Source organism: Tenrec ecaudatus, chromosome 10 (assembly GCF_050624435.1).
Source record: "Tenrec ecaudatus isolate mTenEca1 chromosome 10, mTenEca1.hap1, whole genome shotgun sequence".
NCBI classification, from domain to species: domain Eukaryota; kingdom Metazoa; phylum Chordata; class Mammalia; order Afrosoricida; family Tenrecidae; genus Tenrec; species Tenrec ecaudatus.
Genome location: NC_134539.1, coordinates 9,540,955 through 9,558,545, shown reverse-complemented (window position 1 = coordinate 9,558,545; position 17,591 = coordinate 9,540,955). Strand labels below are relative to the sequence as shown.

Here is a 17,591-nt window from a genome sequence, read left to right as displayed (position 1 = left end):
AGCTAATCATTTCGTGGCTAAAACATCAGCCTTTAGCTCGTCGGCATTGGCAAGAGTAATGATACAGATGAAAAAGAGGGGAAAGGAGGTCTTACTGTTTGGCAAAATGAAGGCCGGAGAGGGCTAGTCTCTCATTTGGCCAACAAACATTTATTACCAAAGCAAAGGATTCACGCTGGGAATTCTTGGTACATAGTATGTCCAAGGCATCAGTTTTCAGGGACTGGATAGCATAGAAGTGTTTCATAAACATGTTCAGCATTACCCATAGTAAGAAATACATTTTATACCATCACCCACTACACACACACACACACACACACACACACACACACACAGGGGCTTTTACTAGTTCATGGACACATATGGAATTAAAAGAGAATGAAAGTGTTCTACATGCATTTGAAGTTCACGCGTGTGTTGGTGCATATGTGTGTGTGTCTCTAGGTGCAAGGGACACAGAGCTTTATTACAAGTTTTATAAATTAATACCCTTAGCTCGAATAATTTTATTCCTGTCTATATTACATTTTTTGTTTGTTTTTTTAAATGCTGTCCATGGGCAGCTAACTTGGTTCATTCCCTGCTAAATAGGTCATTTTCTGCAGGTTGAAAACCATTGGTACATTGAATGGATCCAAGAGACAAACAAAAAAAGACTTTTATGCTAATTGAACCATAAAAAACAAAATCTCATTTGCATCCAGTCAATGTTGACCCATAGCGACCCCCGTGGGTTTCTAAGACTACAACTGGGTATGTGAGCAGAAAGCCCAGTCTTTCCCCAGAGGAGCTGCTGGTGGTTTCAAACCGCCAACCAGGCGGATTGAAGTCCAACTGGTACCCACAACACCACCAGGGCTCCTTCATTTAAACAGAGAGTGTTGAAACGCAACAAAACCAGGCAGAAATAAAGAAGGTTATGATAATCAATTTAAAAGAAGCCTTGGCCCAAACTTCTTGAGTGACAGGCTATGAGAAAGAATATGAGGACAAGAAGGAGGTGAAAGAGAGTCCCTATGTTTGGGCGTTACCGTTCATTAAAATAGGGGGGTAAAGAGTGAGGTCCATACTGAAGGAGGATGTCACGCTTTAGGTAGGTGGCACTTGGGGTCACACCGGGTGGTCAAGAGAAGTGGTCCCATAGATATGTATGGTGTGTATGCTGCTGGTGCCCCTGTGTGACGGCTGGGATCGGGTAACTTTGGGAACAAGGAAGGCATTCTTTAACAGCTTGGGGATAAGTCTAGTTCTTGTGGGACTTGAGATGCACAGCAGATGGCTAGCTGTGAGTTACCTTTGATGAGGGCCAATATTTGATAGAGGCCGAGGTGTAGACAGGACAAAAGGAGACCAGGAGAATGAAGAGCTACAGCCATGGTGTTAGACAGGCCACCACCCGGAGGGTATTGAAGCCACCAAGGAAATGGGTTCACATCTTCGAGGAAGAAATTGTCCCCTTAGAGTTGACATGATCCCGGCTGGTCGAGATGTGTCCAGTGAAGATCATGTTCTTTACCCTATACCATTTTGTACAGCACATGAGGTAAACCCGTTTTCATAACGGAGATGCTTCAGTAAGGCTTCTAGTGGGTGAGTTCTTTGTGGCACTGTGGAGTGACGGGAACCAAGCCTCGCTTCTTTTTCCTCCGCTTTTTGACATGTTAGAAGGACCTTGGAAACGAGGATGTTTGACTTTACCCTCCATAATGTGGAACATCGTCCTTGTGTCCACTGTAATTCACAACACCATTCTTGATTTGTGTGCCCATGGTAATGTCAAAAGGAGCCCTGGTGGTATAGTGGGTTACATGTGGGTAGATAGCCCCACGGTCAGCGGTTCAGCTCCACCAGTGGATCTGTAGTAGAATGATGAGGCTGCCTCTTCCCATTTAGAGCTTTGGAAACCCAACGAGGCAGTTCTACACTGTCCTCTAGGGTCTCTGTGAATCAAAAATCAACTCACCCACAGTGGGTTAGTGTCAGGTCAACCATTCCACAATGCTGAAAAGATAGTCTCACCCAGATGTATAACTTTCATCTGGCAAAGAGTGATTTCCAATGACTGCAGAGTGGTATCTGAATTTCCACATTGACATTGTTTTCAAAAAAGCAACTTTTTGGGGATCAGATTCCCCGGTGTCTGTCATAGCCCTACAGAGAGAAAGCCTACTGTGCTCACACAACCTGGTCCGTCCACGTCACACTCTCCCCAGTTGTCTGCATATTAGCAAGCAAAGGATGTGGCATATTTTCTTAAAGGTGGCCATGTTCAATGTGAAACCATAGCTGTTCCTAAAATATGAAAGGACTTTGCACTTGTGTGTGTGTGTGTGTGTGTGTGTGTGTGTGTGTGTGTAGTTATAAAGAAAATACCTAGCACCCCTTAATAACCAGCATAATAAAGAATCATGTAACCTGTTTGGAGGACCGGTTCAAAGATCATTCTGGAAGTACTTCCTGCATGAGGCTCTTACTTGGAGAATACCAAGAGCTTTGAAAAATCGTTTATACATCTAAAGTTGCCCTTCTTTTTGATGAGTCAGAGTTACGTGAACAAATCTTAGTGATGCGCTCGAACCCAAGGCTCATTCAAGTCTTTGACTTTGTGGTCTACTCCACGAGCCACTAGAATTCTCCTAGATGAATAATGATTTCAGTGATTAATCTATGCAATTAAGTGAGCCAAAACCTAGGAAATTTCTCCAGGTATCTAGGTCCAACAGAGAGTTGACCAGATACCTACATGGTGATTAAACCAACTGTACTGCCATCCTTCCCTTTGCCAGGCTGTGGGCCAGTACGTGCCGATACAACCACTTGTAGCTTAGACTGGAAACTAGTTGATTCTGCAGGAAACTTAAATAAGGTTCTCAAGTCAACAACCAGAGTGTTAAGAAACTTAAATAAGGCTCCAGGTGGGTAAGTTCCTGGCGACACTCTTCAGTGACCAAACCAGGCCTCAATCCGTTGCCCTCCTGCCTGTGAGAAGGACCCCGAAACAACAGCATTGGAATTTACCCGTCAGAAGAGTCAGACACTGCTTTAAGGGCTCACCTAATTAAATCTCCCCCACAGCATTATAGACCTCTAGTATTAGTATTGCAAGAATTAGATGGGCAGACAGAACTGAGGCAGACAGGGGCCAAGTCACTTGCCTCCGATCACCATCCCAGTGACCGGGTAGAGCCAGGTTCAACCTCAGGGAGTCAGGCTCCAAATGTCAGTCTTCAACCCTGAAGACTTATGTACCTCACTTCACTGTTAGCCTGCACACAGAGCCTCCATAGCATGAGCTCCAGACATGACGTCTCCAGCGCTTGGCATGGCTGCAGGGAATGCTCACGCATGCGCACAATGGCTATGACTTTCCATCCATCCCCTCGCCCCAGAGTGTCCGTGCATGTTTCAAGTCCGTGTCATTTCTTTGTGTCATTTCAGGATATGATCATTTCTGGGCTACAGCCTGAAACATCCTACTCCCTCACCGTCACAGCCTACACCACCAAAGGAGATGGCGCGCGCAGCAAGCCCAGACTGGTGTCGACCACGGGGGCAGGTAACCAAGCCTTGGTGACAGTCATAGACGTTTTCCAGAGGGTGTGGGTGGGTTCCCTGGTGTCACCGATGTGACAGAGTCACAGTCGGAGCCGGAATTCCTGGTTATGGGCTGTGTTGATTGGTGCTATGCTGTTCCTAACTCCTGTACCTGGGCCACAGTCCGTGTTTCTGTTCCTGTGGTAATATACATCAGAAGAAAACGGTATATGGGCATTCCAGAACCTACTGTACCCCCACTGAGCCAATGAGGCATTCAGCAACTGTTTATTTAACGTCTAGTCCAGGTGCCTGGTGATGTGACTAATAAGAACCCCCCACCGCCCAAAGAGTCCTGCCCGGCTGGAATTGATGTGCCTTGGATTGATATTCCATCCAAGGAATGATCAACAAATGAACACCCCCCCAAAAAAATATTTCCTCCAAAATATGAGCTCCAACTTGGCATGTGGATCCCGTGAGGTTTTCCATGACTGGTTTCTTGGAAATCCGTCTTCCCAGGTGCTTCTGAGAACAGCCACAGACACTAGCCCTTTGTACCAGCCAGGGGAGCTGTCCTTGTGGAGTGAGACTTGAATGACACGAAAGGACAAGGCCTATAAAGATTTGGGAATCAGGAGGAAAGGAGGGCATCTGGGGAGAGAAGTCTCAACACCCCCAGCCTTTCCCCAAGCAAACCCTTTATTGGCAGAACTGCTGTGAACTAAATTGATAAGAGTTTTGTTTTTTTACCTAATTTTGTCCTCCTCATCCCTTGCTGTGGACCTTCCAAAGACTCCAAATTCAGTGACAGAATAAAGTTTTTTTAATGAAGCAAAAAGCAAGTTTCCATAGTCACAAGTAGCCGTCAGCCCCATTCTGGGTCATGGCAACCCCATATGTGGAGAATAGAACTGTTCATTGGATTTTCCAGTCTCTGGCCTTTCTAGAGCCAAGCTTGTCTTCCGAGATGCCATTGAGTGGGTTTGAACCACCAACTCTTTGTGCCACCCAGAGGCTTCTTCAAAAGCCAGAAGGCGAGGGAACATATAGGTGTTTGTTCCGGAAGCGCCAATCTTCTTCCACGTTGTTTGGTGAGCTCCATTAGGAACAGCCAGCCGGAGAGGAGACCTGACATGGGAAACCCAATGAATTAAGAGATAATTACCAAAAGAGCCTCCCTCATCCCTTTCTCCAGCCGTCTCCCATGGCACACTGGAAGTATGATTTGATTTACTCCTTGCAAATCACTTCTCCCTCCACTTTGGGGGAACACACCTTTGTGAGAAGGCAGAAAGCAAGAACAGCTGCTCTGCTGAGTGCTCTCCTGGGTGCCGTGCTCGCTGCCAAATTTGTCTAAATGTCATCAGATTTGCCTCACTCACATCCCGCCACCTGGAACTGCCTCCAGCAGGAGAATTACAGATGGCAAACTCCTTCAAGGGAGAGTCTTCTGAGCTTTTCTTTGTTTCCTCCTTCCTTTTTCAAGAGCAGCAGAGCTTCAGGCTGAGCCTGTGCCCTGCACAGGATTTTGTGTCCAGTGGGGTTAGTGGGGTCCTGCTGGTAAGGAACAGCCTCCGCTGGAACAGAGACATCCAAGAGTGGGCTACTGGAAGGACTTCCGAAGATGAGGAACATGCATGGAATTAGACACAGTTGCTCTCAAGTTCATCACACCTACTGTTGTTGTTGTTGTTGTTGTCAGGTGCCTTCGAGTCGGTCCCAACCCCCACAGCGAATCTGTGTACAAGAGAATGAAACACTGCCCGCTTCTGCAGCAGCCTTAGTATTTTCCTCGCGTTTGAACCCATTGTCACGGAATCCATCCATCTCTTGGAGGGCCTTCCTCTTCCCCACTTTCCCTCTACCCGCCAGGGTTTCCTTTGCCAGGGACTGGTCTCTCCCGATAACATGTCTAAAGTATGTGAGATGAAGACTCCCCATATTTACTTTCAACGAATGGGGGTGTCATATGTGTCGGGGTTGACCCCTGCTCCATTGGGTGTTCCGTGTCGGTGAGCTGTCAGAAGCAGAGCAGCGGGTCTTTATCCCAGGGTGCCTCCAGGTGGGCTTAGTCTCCTGGTTTGGGGTTAGTAGTCAAGCACTCCGCCATTTGTGGACTGGACGCCTGCTCGTATGTTAACCACATCTTCCTGTGCCTAAGCCGCCCTTCCTGAAGCATCAGACTCCTTTGGCCGTAGGATGGGGGCCATGTAAGTAGGAAGGGAATCTAAAGTTTCCATCATTAAGGAAGGTAAATCCTAGAGAAAGGAATGCTTTTGTCTACTGTCATCTCATGTAGACTAGCTTGTGGCTCTTCCATCACCTAAAACCAAGCCATCCTCACTGGTTTGCAGTCCCAGCAACCCTTTAAGTCAGAGAAGACCTGCCCCGCATGGTTTCCAAAGAGGGACTTTTTTTTTTTTAATGTAGATTGCTGCTCCTTCCTCTGGTGGCTGGGAGAGGCAAGTAAGTTCAAACCATTGGCAGGTGGGTTAACAGCTTAAACAGGTTAAACAATCCTGCAGAGGATTCTTTGGGATTCTGTTTGTTGCTCCCATGGAGACTCCCTTTGGAATGCCCAGGCACCATTGCCAACCGATGGTCATCCGCAGGCTTAGGTTTGGCTGTCGTAAAGACAAGTGAGTTGCCTGTGTACTTTCTTCTCCAGACCTCCGACCTGAGCCCAGGATGGAGGTGGAAGAATCCAGATGTATACCTGCCTGCAGAGAAATGGTCTTGTTTTCCTTTGCAGCCCAAACGGCCTTCCCTTGTCACGCTTTATTCCCATGCAGTTGGTGAACATGTTCATTTGTTTTGCTTGCTACACTGTTACCAGAAGAAAAAAAGAAAATCCTCATACAGTTACATGACTATAAAGAAGGATTGCATTTACCTCACAGATGTGAGCGTCTAATAACCACAATTACAAGGGTATTTAGTTAGCGCTTCCATGGAGAATTCTCATGCAAGTTTCTTCGCTGGGTAAAATTCCTGACGGTGGGTTATACTTATTTATGATAGGTTTGTAATTGATCTTGTGTTTTAAACACAGGTTTGGTCAATAACTTGGGGGATTCAGGTCTCCTGGGGGGTGATCTGGAGTAAAAGTTTCAGTGATTATGACTTTTATAATTTTCTTTGTTAATATTCTTATTTGTTCTCTACCATAACAATTCCTCTACTTCCCAAGGCCTTGAGATTTAAGGCAACCCAGCAAATTCTTTGATTTGGAATTTGCTGTGTATCTATTTTCACAAGAACATCAGTGCGGTTCTAAGCAGCTGTGTTTCAGGAGGAACTGGAAAAGATGATTATTACATAGAGAGCTTGGAAATTATAGGGTTAGGCCAATCGATTGTGATTGTTGCTACTTAGGTGTGAGGTTAAGTGGCGGGTAAGCCTAGAGCCTTTGGGAGGCATGCCTTGGTTAGTCTCAGTGATTGCACTGCCTCAGATTGGAGTTTGGGGGAGGCGAGGGGCCGGGAGAGGTAACACGTGTACACCGTGTTTGAAGACCAAAAAGTCTTCTAAGAAAAAAAAGATCATAAGGGAATAAGAAGAATGAAAAGCAAGGAACGTTTATATAAGTCCTGACAAAACTTCAGTGAACGGATTGATGCTGGGCTTGCCTGCTTCTTTGAATATGTCAGTGAAGGCACTGGTCAAGATGGTCTGCGTGCCCAGATGGTACCCTCTAAGGACCTGTGAGTCCATTACTGGGGTAGGCAGGATCAGTGACCCACGACTGGAATGGCTTTGGAAAGTGGTCCACACGGTAACCCGAGGCTTTAAGGACTGTTGGACTTCGTTTGCTCATCCCCTCAACTACAGTTAGGGTTTATTAGAGGACACAGCCCCTACTGAATGCAGCTTTATTTTCCCACCTAAACACCTCTGAGCTAGTGTACAGGTATTTGTTGAATGTGGACAGTAGGTACTTGGGTAGGTACTTGTGCAATGTATAGACCTTCTGGAAAGTAGAAAAGGACACAAGTACTTGGGGGATACAGTTACTCATACGAAATGAAGCTAGAGTTTGTGGAAGCTAGAAAAGGAATGGTTTCAATGCAAATAAGTGAGTTTTTAAGAAAATGTTTTTTAATTAGATATTCTATAGGATTCTTATTTCCTTTCTCTTTTACGGCCTGTTTATCACTCTTTGGATGAAGACAATGACTACCCCAGAGTTCTAACAAGAGCTAATAATCCCTATCACTTCCTCAAGTCCTCATAACAAGTTTGGCATCCCATTATGTTGCCAGTGACAGCGGGGTTCCTCCATTAGGTGCCTCGGCATTCGATTCATCGCTGCATCCCCTGTAGGTGTGCTTCTCGCGGCTACCAGTAGCGTGCAGGCCGACAGAGACTTCTGCCTGGGAAGGATGGCTCTTGGAGTCCTGTAGTGCTGCCACCAGCGAGCAGACCGCGACTCCCCAGCCAGAGCAGTAGAAACCAGGAGATCCTGACTAGGGCTCCTATGTCCAGAACACTACTTTGATTTTCTGATCCACGCCCGGAAGCTTTGATCCCAGACAAGAAAGGCCCTGCCAGGCTCAAAGGACAAAAGACCATGATCCCATTTCAGCTTCCTCTACCACAGAGTAGATGCAGTTTCCAAAGTCAGCGCTTGGGGGGTGGGGGTGGGGTGATGTGTGCGTGCGTGTGTGTGTGTGTGTGTGTGTGTGTAAGAGAGAGAGAATTTAAGGATCTCCACTATTTCTCCAAATTTCTCGTGTGTGTGTGTGTGTGTGTGTGTGTGTGTGTGTGTGTAAGAGAGATAATTTAAGGATCTCCACTATTTCTCCAAATTTCTACGCTGGGTGTGTGTGTGTGTGTGTGTGTGTGTGTGTGTGTATACGAGAGAGAGAATTTAAGGATCTCCACTATTTCTCCAAACTTCTACCAAAGTAATCGTGCAAAGTAGCACAGCAGATCATCATAAAAGTGCCGATACATGGCTGACAAATATTGTTAGAATACGCTCTACCTATGGCTTACATCAATAAATGTTTTACAGTGTGCATTCATCTCCCACACACTCTCACACACACAAAGGATGCACAGTGTACATCTTATTAAGTAGCCCCTTGGAGCCAGAAATTGTTGAATATCTTAACAAAAGATATTGTCCTTGGAGAATCCTGAGACCTACTATTCTCTCTCCCCGGTGGTTTTAAGTGGAGCTCGTTGGCTGAAGGCGGTGTCCTTGCTCCGCCGCAAGCTCCATTTCACCCGGGGTTTTCCACAGCTGAGACCCCAGTGTTTCAGCCTAGACACCAGCCCTGACGGTTTAATGGGGAAATCACTTCAGTGCTTTACACTCGTGCAGGGAAATTAGGACTGTCTGCCAATGCCTACCTTAAAGGGGCATCTTCAAAGGAAAATCATTTGAAATGGAAACAAATGGAGAAAGTGAAGCTCCAATTAATGAATCTGCCCTTCTCTCCTCTCTCCGGGCCTGTTTGCTACCTGGCTGAGGAGTGCGCTCCTGCCTGAGCAAACAGTGTCCACACACGCATTCACTCCTGGGCCAGCCTCTTCACCCATGGATGGCATCCCCGGTGCACACTGCCCATACTACTTATGGGTATTTACCTGGACAGAACCAGCATGTGAAGCAAGCAAAACCATTGGCCGCTTGGTTAGGGACAGAGTTCTCCTTTGGGCAGAGCACATCCCTCCTTGGGTCTCAATGTTCTGAAATGCAAAAGGAATGCTTTCAGCAGTTCATCTGCAGATGACTGGTCAGGCTGCTGTCTTCCTTCTTCCGTTTATTCACCTTTACCTGCCTGCCCTGATCATTCTTTATTGCCAGTCACCCGTTATTGCAAACTGCCCTGCCTTTTAGCAGTCATTCTCCCCACCCCCTTTCTGTTGATTGGATTCCTTTGGGTCCTCGACACTCCCTTCGCTTTCCCAGGCTCCCCACTTTCTGTATTACCAGTGTTGTGGTTTTTGTTTGTTTCTTTTGCTCTGGGGTTTCAGAAACAATTACACTCTACTTTTAAAGGAGGACAGATAGAGCCAGGCATGGAACAAGTCAATGAGAATGCTTCTTAAGCGTATTGAGCATCTCTGACCTTAAGTAAATACATTCTCTGCTCCTCAGAACAAGCCCTGACAACAAAAAGGTCCATACCCCAATGATTCATCCCTAGAATTCCTGGGAATGGGCTACGGAGCATCGTGCTGAGACCTTTACCTGCATTTTGTTGTTGTTGTTGTTGTTCGATATTTCCAACCACCACGTGAGCTAGGTCTTTACCTACGTCCCATTATACACATGACGAAATTCATGAGGGCTGCTGACATGGCAAGCTAAACCTAGACAAACTAGGCCAATTCAATACATCGGAAGTCCAGGCCCGCTATTCTGTACCCTCCCTCCCTTGCTTCCTTCCTTCTTTAGCCTTTGAGACAAGGAGACAGGATAGTCAAATATTTTAGCTACAAATTCAGGCCAACCTGCCTGCGTCTTTGTCTTCTTAGGGCTTTCTCGTGATTAGGTAATTGACCTTGCTCAGTTTTTTACCTGTCTGGGTCTTCTTAATTAAATCAGAGATGATGTCAGAGATGATGTTAATAACTGATCCGAGAGCAGTGTGAGGAGTGAGCGATGTGAGTCTAATGAGATACTGTTGGTCATGGTCTCAGCCCAGGGCCTGATCCATTCTGGGGGCTCAGTAAATAACGATTGGTTATAATTATTGTTCTTATGAGTTGCGTTGCATTGATCTGCTAGCTACAAGGTCGGTCGTTTGAACCCACAACCACACACTGTGGGAGAAAGATAGGACTCTCTGTTCCTATCAAGATAGTGCATTCCAGAAACCCAGGAGGAAAATTCTACCCTGTCCCATAGAGTTGTCCTGAGTCAGAATCAACTTGGTTACAGTGAGGGGGAGGGAGGGAGGGAACTTCTTCATCTTTTCTGGGATTCATTTCTCTCTGAGTTGAACCTGTATGTGTAAAGGTTAGGAAGTGAAGCTACCGAACAATCCCTTTCTTTGCAGTAAAACATCCTATTTGGTGTCCGTGAACATAGTCCAGTGAGGCATAGGTGGTTCCGTGATAGGATTCTTGTCTTTCATGGTGGAGCCCCGGGTTCTGTTTCTGGCCAGTCTACCTAACTAACACATAGCCTTTGCCTAGCTCCCAGTGAAGGCGGTGTCTTGCTAAACACATGTCAGCAGAGCTTCCACACTGAGTGGGCCTAGGAAGAAAGGCCTGCTTCCAAAATTGAGCCAGTCAACCCCCTAGAGATCACAATGTCCACGTGGTGACATAGAAGTCCATGTCAGATGACAGCAGGGGGCCCTCAGGAACCCAGCAGCGTTTTGCTGAGCTGATTGACCATGAGTTAACCACATCAAATCCCGCAGTCTCCATCTCTGTTTCCCTTCCACGGACTAGCAGGGACATGTTTGCACACTGAAATGCATGGGGTTGCCACGTGTGCATTTCCATGCCACCTTCTAAAGTAAATCATCGAGCCTTCAAAATAAAGTCAGTCGCAACTGCTTTGTCATGGTTGTTTAATATTGGGGCTATCTCTGTGTTGCTTGGTTGTTTTGTGTCTGAATATAGAAATGGGCATGCCAGATCAGGGGTGTTTCCATTCGGCAGTGGTGGGACGGTGGCCGTTTGTACTGCTCCGCCTGACGCCCGTCCTGTGTGCTCCAGTTCCAGGGAAGCCCCGGCTCGTCATCAACCACACCCAGATGAATACTGCCCTCATCCAATGGCACGCCCCTGTGGACACTTTTGGACCCCTCCAGGGCTACCGGCTCAAGTTTGGCCGCAAGGATACAGAGCCGCTCACCACCCTTGAGTTCTCCGAGAAGGAGGACCATTTCACAGCGATGGACATCCACAAGGGCACGTCCTACGTCTTCAGGCTTTCCGCCAGGAACAAAGTGGGCTTTGGGGAGGAGATGGTGAAGGAGATTTCGGTCCCAGAAGATGTCCCTGCTGGATTCCCTCAAAATCTCCACTCGGATGGCACCACCTCCACCTCTGTCCAGCTGTCCTGGCAGCCGCCTGTCCTGGCAGAGAGAAACGGCCTTATCACCAAGTATACGCTTCTCTATCGGGATATCAACATCCCACTTCTTCCGATGGAGCAGCTTATTGTTCCAGCGGACACCACTCTGATACTCAGTGGCTTAAAACCAGATACCACTTACGATGTAAAAGTACGTGCTCACACGAGCAAAGGGCCCGGGCCATATAGTCCCAGTGTCCAGTTCAGGACACTTCCTGTGGATCAAGGTAGGATTTGTCTGCTTCTGGCCTTCCTGCTTTAAAGGAATGTCGGTCTTTGGAAATCAGTGTGTTGACGCTATAAAAATAACTGATCGGCCCATTCATATTGATAGGTTCAGCCAAAGCACAAAGGTAACGTATGTAAACCGTAACACATTCTGGATGGCTTAGGTTTCAGTGATAGAATGCCATGCAAGCCTGGCTGACAGCACCAAGCTCCTCAGGTAAGGAAAGCACAAGGTAGTTGTTGGCTGAGTGGGAGAGAAAAGAGCGTGTTGGAATGAACGCGCTACACAGGTAGGCCAACCGCGCTCTCTCTGGTCAACGTAGGCAGCGGCTAGCCTAAGCCCTGTGGGCCATGGTGGAGAAGGACAGGTCGCCCATCTCTAGAAATAGTTTCAATACACTGTTTTTCCTTTTCCAGCAGTGTTTGCAAAAAATTTTCATGTCAAAGCAGTCATGAAGACGTCAGTGCTGCTGTCTTGGGAGATTCCAGAGAATTATAATTCGGCCATGCCTTTCAAAGTACGTCCTTTTCTCCTTTGTAACTTACCGAGGGTGGAAGCGAAGGGGGCAGTTCAGCTGGGTAAGTGGTTGGCAGGGCTGGCAGACGCTTTGATGGGGTCGTATGTCAAATGCTGTTCTCATTAGGGGCGCTCACCTAAGAGATGTTTATGTTTGGTGCTTGGACCACCCGAATGAGGGGCAGGGGGTCAGACTCAAAGCTGGAGTTGCTTGTAGGTCACCTAGTACTTCCCACCTGCCCCACCCGCTCTCAATCCAAGCAGGGGCTCTTGTTTATCTACAGAGAATGGCATTTACTTGCCCTTCAACTATTTATGACCCAGTCTCCTGGCAGCATTTGGATCTCTTTCTGGGTCTGAAGTTCTTTTTAAAGCTCCGTTGGCACTGGAGAGGTGTTAGTAAGAAGGGTGAACTTAGACAAAATGAGTAGAAAATCATTTAGGAGCGGGAAAACCTTAAGGAATAGGTTTGGAGACCCGAATGGAGAACAAAAGCAAAGGCCTTTCTTTGTCTGACACAGGACTAATTTTTTGAAAATCCAAAGGCTTCTTGCATACAGTCCATGCAGACGGTATGTAACTCTAAGGCCGCTAATTAGGAACCATTGCATTTCCCGGGTGTGCCTTTGTTTAGACGTAGAGACACGGACTGACGACCTGGGAGGCGTACGAGGCAGACTGATACAATCTCTCAAGTCGTGATCACATAGAGATTGGTTTCCCCAAAATTTGAAATTGACCCCCTCTTCAGCATTTCCTATCAGCCCAAGTGCCTTCTGGTTTATAAAATCTCGTTTGCTTCTTTGGTATGCACCCCCTCTGATGGGTGTCTCTCCCTAGATTCTTTATGATGACGGCAAGATGGTGGAAGAGGTGGACGGCCGAGCCACACAGAAGTTAATCGTCAATCTGAAGCCCGAGAAATCCTATTCCTTCGTACTGACGAATCGTGGGAACAGTGCTGGTGGGCTTCAGCACAGGGTCACCGCCAAGACCGCCCCAGATGTCCTCCGTACCAAGCCTGCCTTCATTGGGAAGACCAACTTGGATGGCATGATTACCGTGCAGCTGCCAGAAGTACCTGCGAATGAGAATATAAAGTAAGTGGATGGAAGGGCTGGGCTACGGGAAAAATGGCAGATAAGCAACCAAGAAGACTGCATATTAGTGTGATGATGGTTGTATGAAATTATATAGCCCTTCCTTTAAAAGGAGTGCAAGATTCTTCTGTGTACGCTGACAGCATCGTCACTTACGTTCTGGTGTCTGGTGGTCTGGAGTTCATTGTAACACAAATTGCCCATAGTATAGCACATTAAGCGTACTTTCTGTGTAGCCAGGAGTGCTGTTACTGAGACAAAGACAAGTAAACTATTCCTTTCTATGAAGGAGTTTGCATTATAGTTCAGGGGAAAAGGTCATTATTTGAATAATGCGTAGTTCGCAAAGTGTTACAATCATGAGGAAGTCTTACAAAATTGTAGAATAGACACTTTCAGTAAGCCAATGTATTAGACTACACATCTTCTGTATGTGTGCTTTGGAAGGTTGGAGAAATTTCAACAAGGTAACAAGGACATTGGAAACAACCAGAAATTCAGAAAATGTTCAGTTATCTGATTGAAATAGAACCCAGTGTAGAAACCAATGGGCTTCGGGTGGCAAATTGAGTCCACTCAATTAATTAGTTTGTTCAAGAGCAGAGAGCTAGTTACCAGCCATGTCAAGAGAAGGGGGATAAAAGGTATTCATCAAAATGTATCAGATGCAAACACTGTTGGAAGCACTGAGCTGCGAACTGGAAAGATAATGGTTTAAGCCCACCCATCACTTTGTGGTTCAAGGATGCAGCTATCTGCCCCCAGAAAGATAATTAGCCTCAGGAACCCTACAGGGTCACTATGAGTCGGAATCGACCAGATGGCCCTGGGGTCAGGTTTGGTGTTCAGATTACTGTGGTCTACTCCAGGAAATAAAAAAAGAAGCCAACCTGTCCCACCACTCGCTGAATGGAGTCACAGAGAGATGTAGACAGGTATAATCAATGCCCATGGTTCTGTTAGGCGCCCCCAAAATTGAATGGGTGGAGGAAGATTTCTGCACTTGATCCTGAAGGACAAAGATGAGGCATTCTAAGAATTGGAAGGAGATTATATGCAGGGGAGCTATATGCTTTGGCCTTACATTACATCGAAGGAGTAATTCTGTAAGACTGGAACCCCGAGTGCCCTAGCAAGACGAGTTGGAAAAGGATATATGAGAGCTAAGTCTTACCAACTTAAATTCAATCCTGTAGAGCAGGAACCCCATCCAAGTTCTTGATGCAGGAGAATGGCAGGATGCCAGGTTTGTAATGTCCTACATGGCAGATACTGTGCTACATGCTTGGAGCAAGACTACATCCTTTCTCAACTCTGATCCCACCAAGCAAGTGCAGGCGAAACGTGCTGTGACCCTTTTGAAGGTCAGGCGTAGGCATTTATGCTAAGCTTATGGATAGGAATCAAGCTAGTGACCTGATTGGTTAGTGAGCAGTTCTTCAGGAAGATGGCCCCAGATGGGTTGGAGCATTTGGAGATGGCCAGAAGAAGGTCTGGGGAATTCTCGTGTGGTTGAATCTAAGCAAATGGTAAGATGCTGAAGTAAGATGTCAAAGTGGAAGTAGGATGTGAACACAGTCACAAGGTGATGTTTCAACCGTCTTTGTGAATGGAGGCAGAAAGCCAGTCAGAACGCGTAGGATGGCACTGTGGGTTACACGCAGCTTATGGGAGCAGAGGAAGCCTCCTGTGACTTTTCTGAGCAGGTTTCACTCTGGGAGAAAAGAGTGTAGCACCCAGCTGCTTCTAAGAGACAAAGCTATCAAAAGGTATCAGATGTACAGTAAATTCTTAACTTTCTGGGTACATACTACCTAAATCTAATATATATATATATATATATATATAAATGTTTATAAAGACATATTGCAATATCCATAAGTATCTCTATAAATCTTTTTCCAAACAAATATTTCCAAGTCCATATAGATATTTATGGATATTGCAATATATTTCTGCAATATATGTCTATTTGCGAATATTGCAATATATTTTATCAATGTATATTTCACAAGTATATGTATCACAGTATCCATAAACATTTAGTTCTGTATATTGCAATATCATAGCTATATATGTTGCATAAATATATATTAATACATTCATCTTATACTTATTCTGCATACATATATTAATATTGATACAAGGACTTGCACCCATCTTGAACTCTGAGACAGAGCATCCAGTTTAAGAACAAGTTTGAGCAGGCTAATAAGTCCCAAACCAAACTTATCGCTGTCAAATCCATTGCAGTGCACAGTGACCAGAGAGCAGAACGCAGCAGCCCTGGCCTGTGCCCACGAGTGTGAGATAATGACAGAACCAGGTTGCCCATGTGTCTTCAGCAGAGTGATTCGTGGGTTTGAGCTGAGACCTTTTTGCTTAGCACCTGAGCACTTACCCACTGCGCCATCAGGACTCCTGAGGACAGAGATACGGGCGACGAAAATAGAAGCCAGGCTGAATGTGAAGTGAGACCTGCTGAGAGGCCAGGGCTTGTCTTGCCGTGTGATCTGGGCCCCTCGGTGGTAACAGATTAAATAAAATTAGTCGAACTTTACTTAATGTAATTAAAATTCTGAAGGTTAGATTGAACGTCTCTAATTAAATCTAATACACTGGGAAAACAGTTTGATTTTTTTTAAGTAGTGAGGGCTTTTCAGATATATTGATTCTGAAGTTACTTACTTTTCCATTAGTTTAATAACTCTTAAAGCCTCAAGTCTACACTTGAGAGTGCAGACAGAGCAGCAGCGAGAGCACCGTTGTACCCACCTTTGACACCGAGCAAGCCCCCAACCAATTTGTTATTTTCGTTTCAGCAAGTTCCTCGGGTTCATATGACTGGGTTGGTAGGAATTTGTAGGGCACATGCTAGCTCCTCCATCCGTACCTTTAAGAATCATCGTATCTTCAGATCCTAAGAGATAGAACAAAGGTTCACACCATGATGATAGTAAAGACCAGGACAGGTGCAGGGAAGCAGTCTATATTCTGCAGACCAAATGTGCACGCGTCTTGCTGGTTTGGAGAAAGAAAAGGCTTCTGAAGATTATTTGAGAGGTGGAAGTTCTCGAGAGAAAACAGATCCTTCAAATGGTTTGACTTCCTGGTTTAGGAGACCCATAGTCCCTCAGACCTGCCTAGCTCACCCCTTCCCCTTTTCAGTGGCAGAATTCAGCTATAAAATGGGGGTGGGAAGATTATACGCACCTGGTGAAGCCCTGGTGTGCATTCAGTTGCTCACCGCGAGGCTGGCAGGTCAAATCCACCGCCCATACTCTGGTAAAAAGAATGGATGATTGGCTCTCAGGAAGATGGGAGCCGAGTGGAGCCTTACTGCTCAGACAGAGCCTGGTGGGAGCCTCGAGACTGGCCCTTAATCACCTTCACTCCTGAACCTGAGCTCTCACCTCCATGGCTCACATCTCAGGCAAACAGTAGACAGGTCCCTGTGGTGAGCAGTCACTTTAGAGGGACATCAGGGTCAGGGTTCAAGTGGCAGGAACGGGGAGGCACGGAGGAGAGATGAAGAAAGTGGAACCTGCTGTAGATACTGGGGGGATTGCCGTCAATGACAGGAAACAAAATGTGTCTCAATCGGTGAATGGAAACCAGATTTGTTCTGTGCGTTTTTCATCTAATTCACAATAAAAAATGTAAAACGAGCCAAAGGCCTGAACCCTAGAAAGCCCCCTGGGGCAGGTCACCTCTGTCATTTTAGGTTGCTAAGTTGCAATCAGCTCAGTGGCACCTAACAACGTGCATATAGCTGCTTCCCGGCTGTTTTTCTAAGTATGCCAACAAATGTGTCTTAAACAGTACACTTGACCCTTGAACAGCTCCAGGTTGAATGCAAGGCCCATCGAAGTTCAGATTGGTGTTTCCCTGCTGCTGTGGGGGTGAGCGCGCATGTTGCCTATATCTGCTGAAACTGCCATCTCTCGTGACTCAGCCCAGGGTGAGCAATTCATGCGGGCTAGCTTCACATGCATCTTAAAGGACTCATCACTGCAATCGTAACAAGAACAGAGAGCATGTGTAAGCAGACCTGCTCTGTTCAAAGTCGTGCTGTTGAAGGGTAGATTGTAAATTATATTTACTCTTCAAGTGAGCAGGAGCTCAAATCCCTGAGCATCGGCATTGTTCAAGGATCAACAGC

At 46.3% G+C, this 17,591-nt stretch overlaps 1 protein-coding gene across 7 annotated transcripts in view; it reads left to right on the top strand.

Moving 5' to 3' along the window:
• The window catches only part of PTPRD (protein tyrosine phosphatase receptor type D), a 546,060-nt gene that overhangs the window by 365,383 nt on the left and 163,086 nt on the right, over positions 1 to 17,591 (top strand). For 4 of the 7 annotated variants that reach the window (XM_075559912.1, XM_075559909.1, XM_075559910.1 and 1 more), the window contains exons 14-17: positions 3,442 to 3,559; positions 11,224 to 11,811; positions 12,230 to 12,330; positions 13,170 to 13,429. In XM_075559912.1, the coding sequence (XP_075416027.1) occupies positions 3,442 to 3,559; positions 11,224 to 11,811; positions 12,230 to 12,330; positions 13,170 to 13,429 (1,067 nt within the window). The remainder of the gene's footprint in view (positions 1 to 3,441; positions 3,560 to 11,223; positions 11,812 to 12,229; positions 12,331 to 13,169; positions 13,430 to 17,591) is intronic. The other 3 variants (XM_075559913.1, XM_075559911.1, XM_075559908.1) reach the window with 1 other exon arrangement.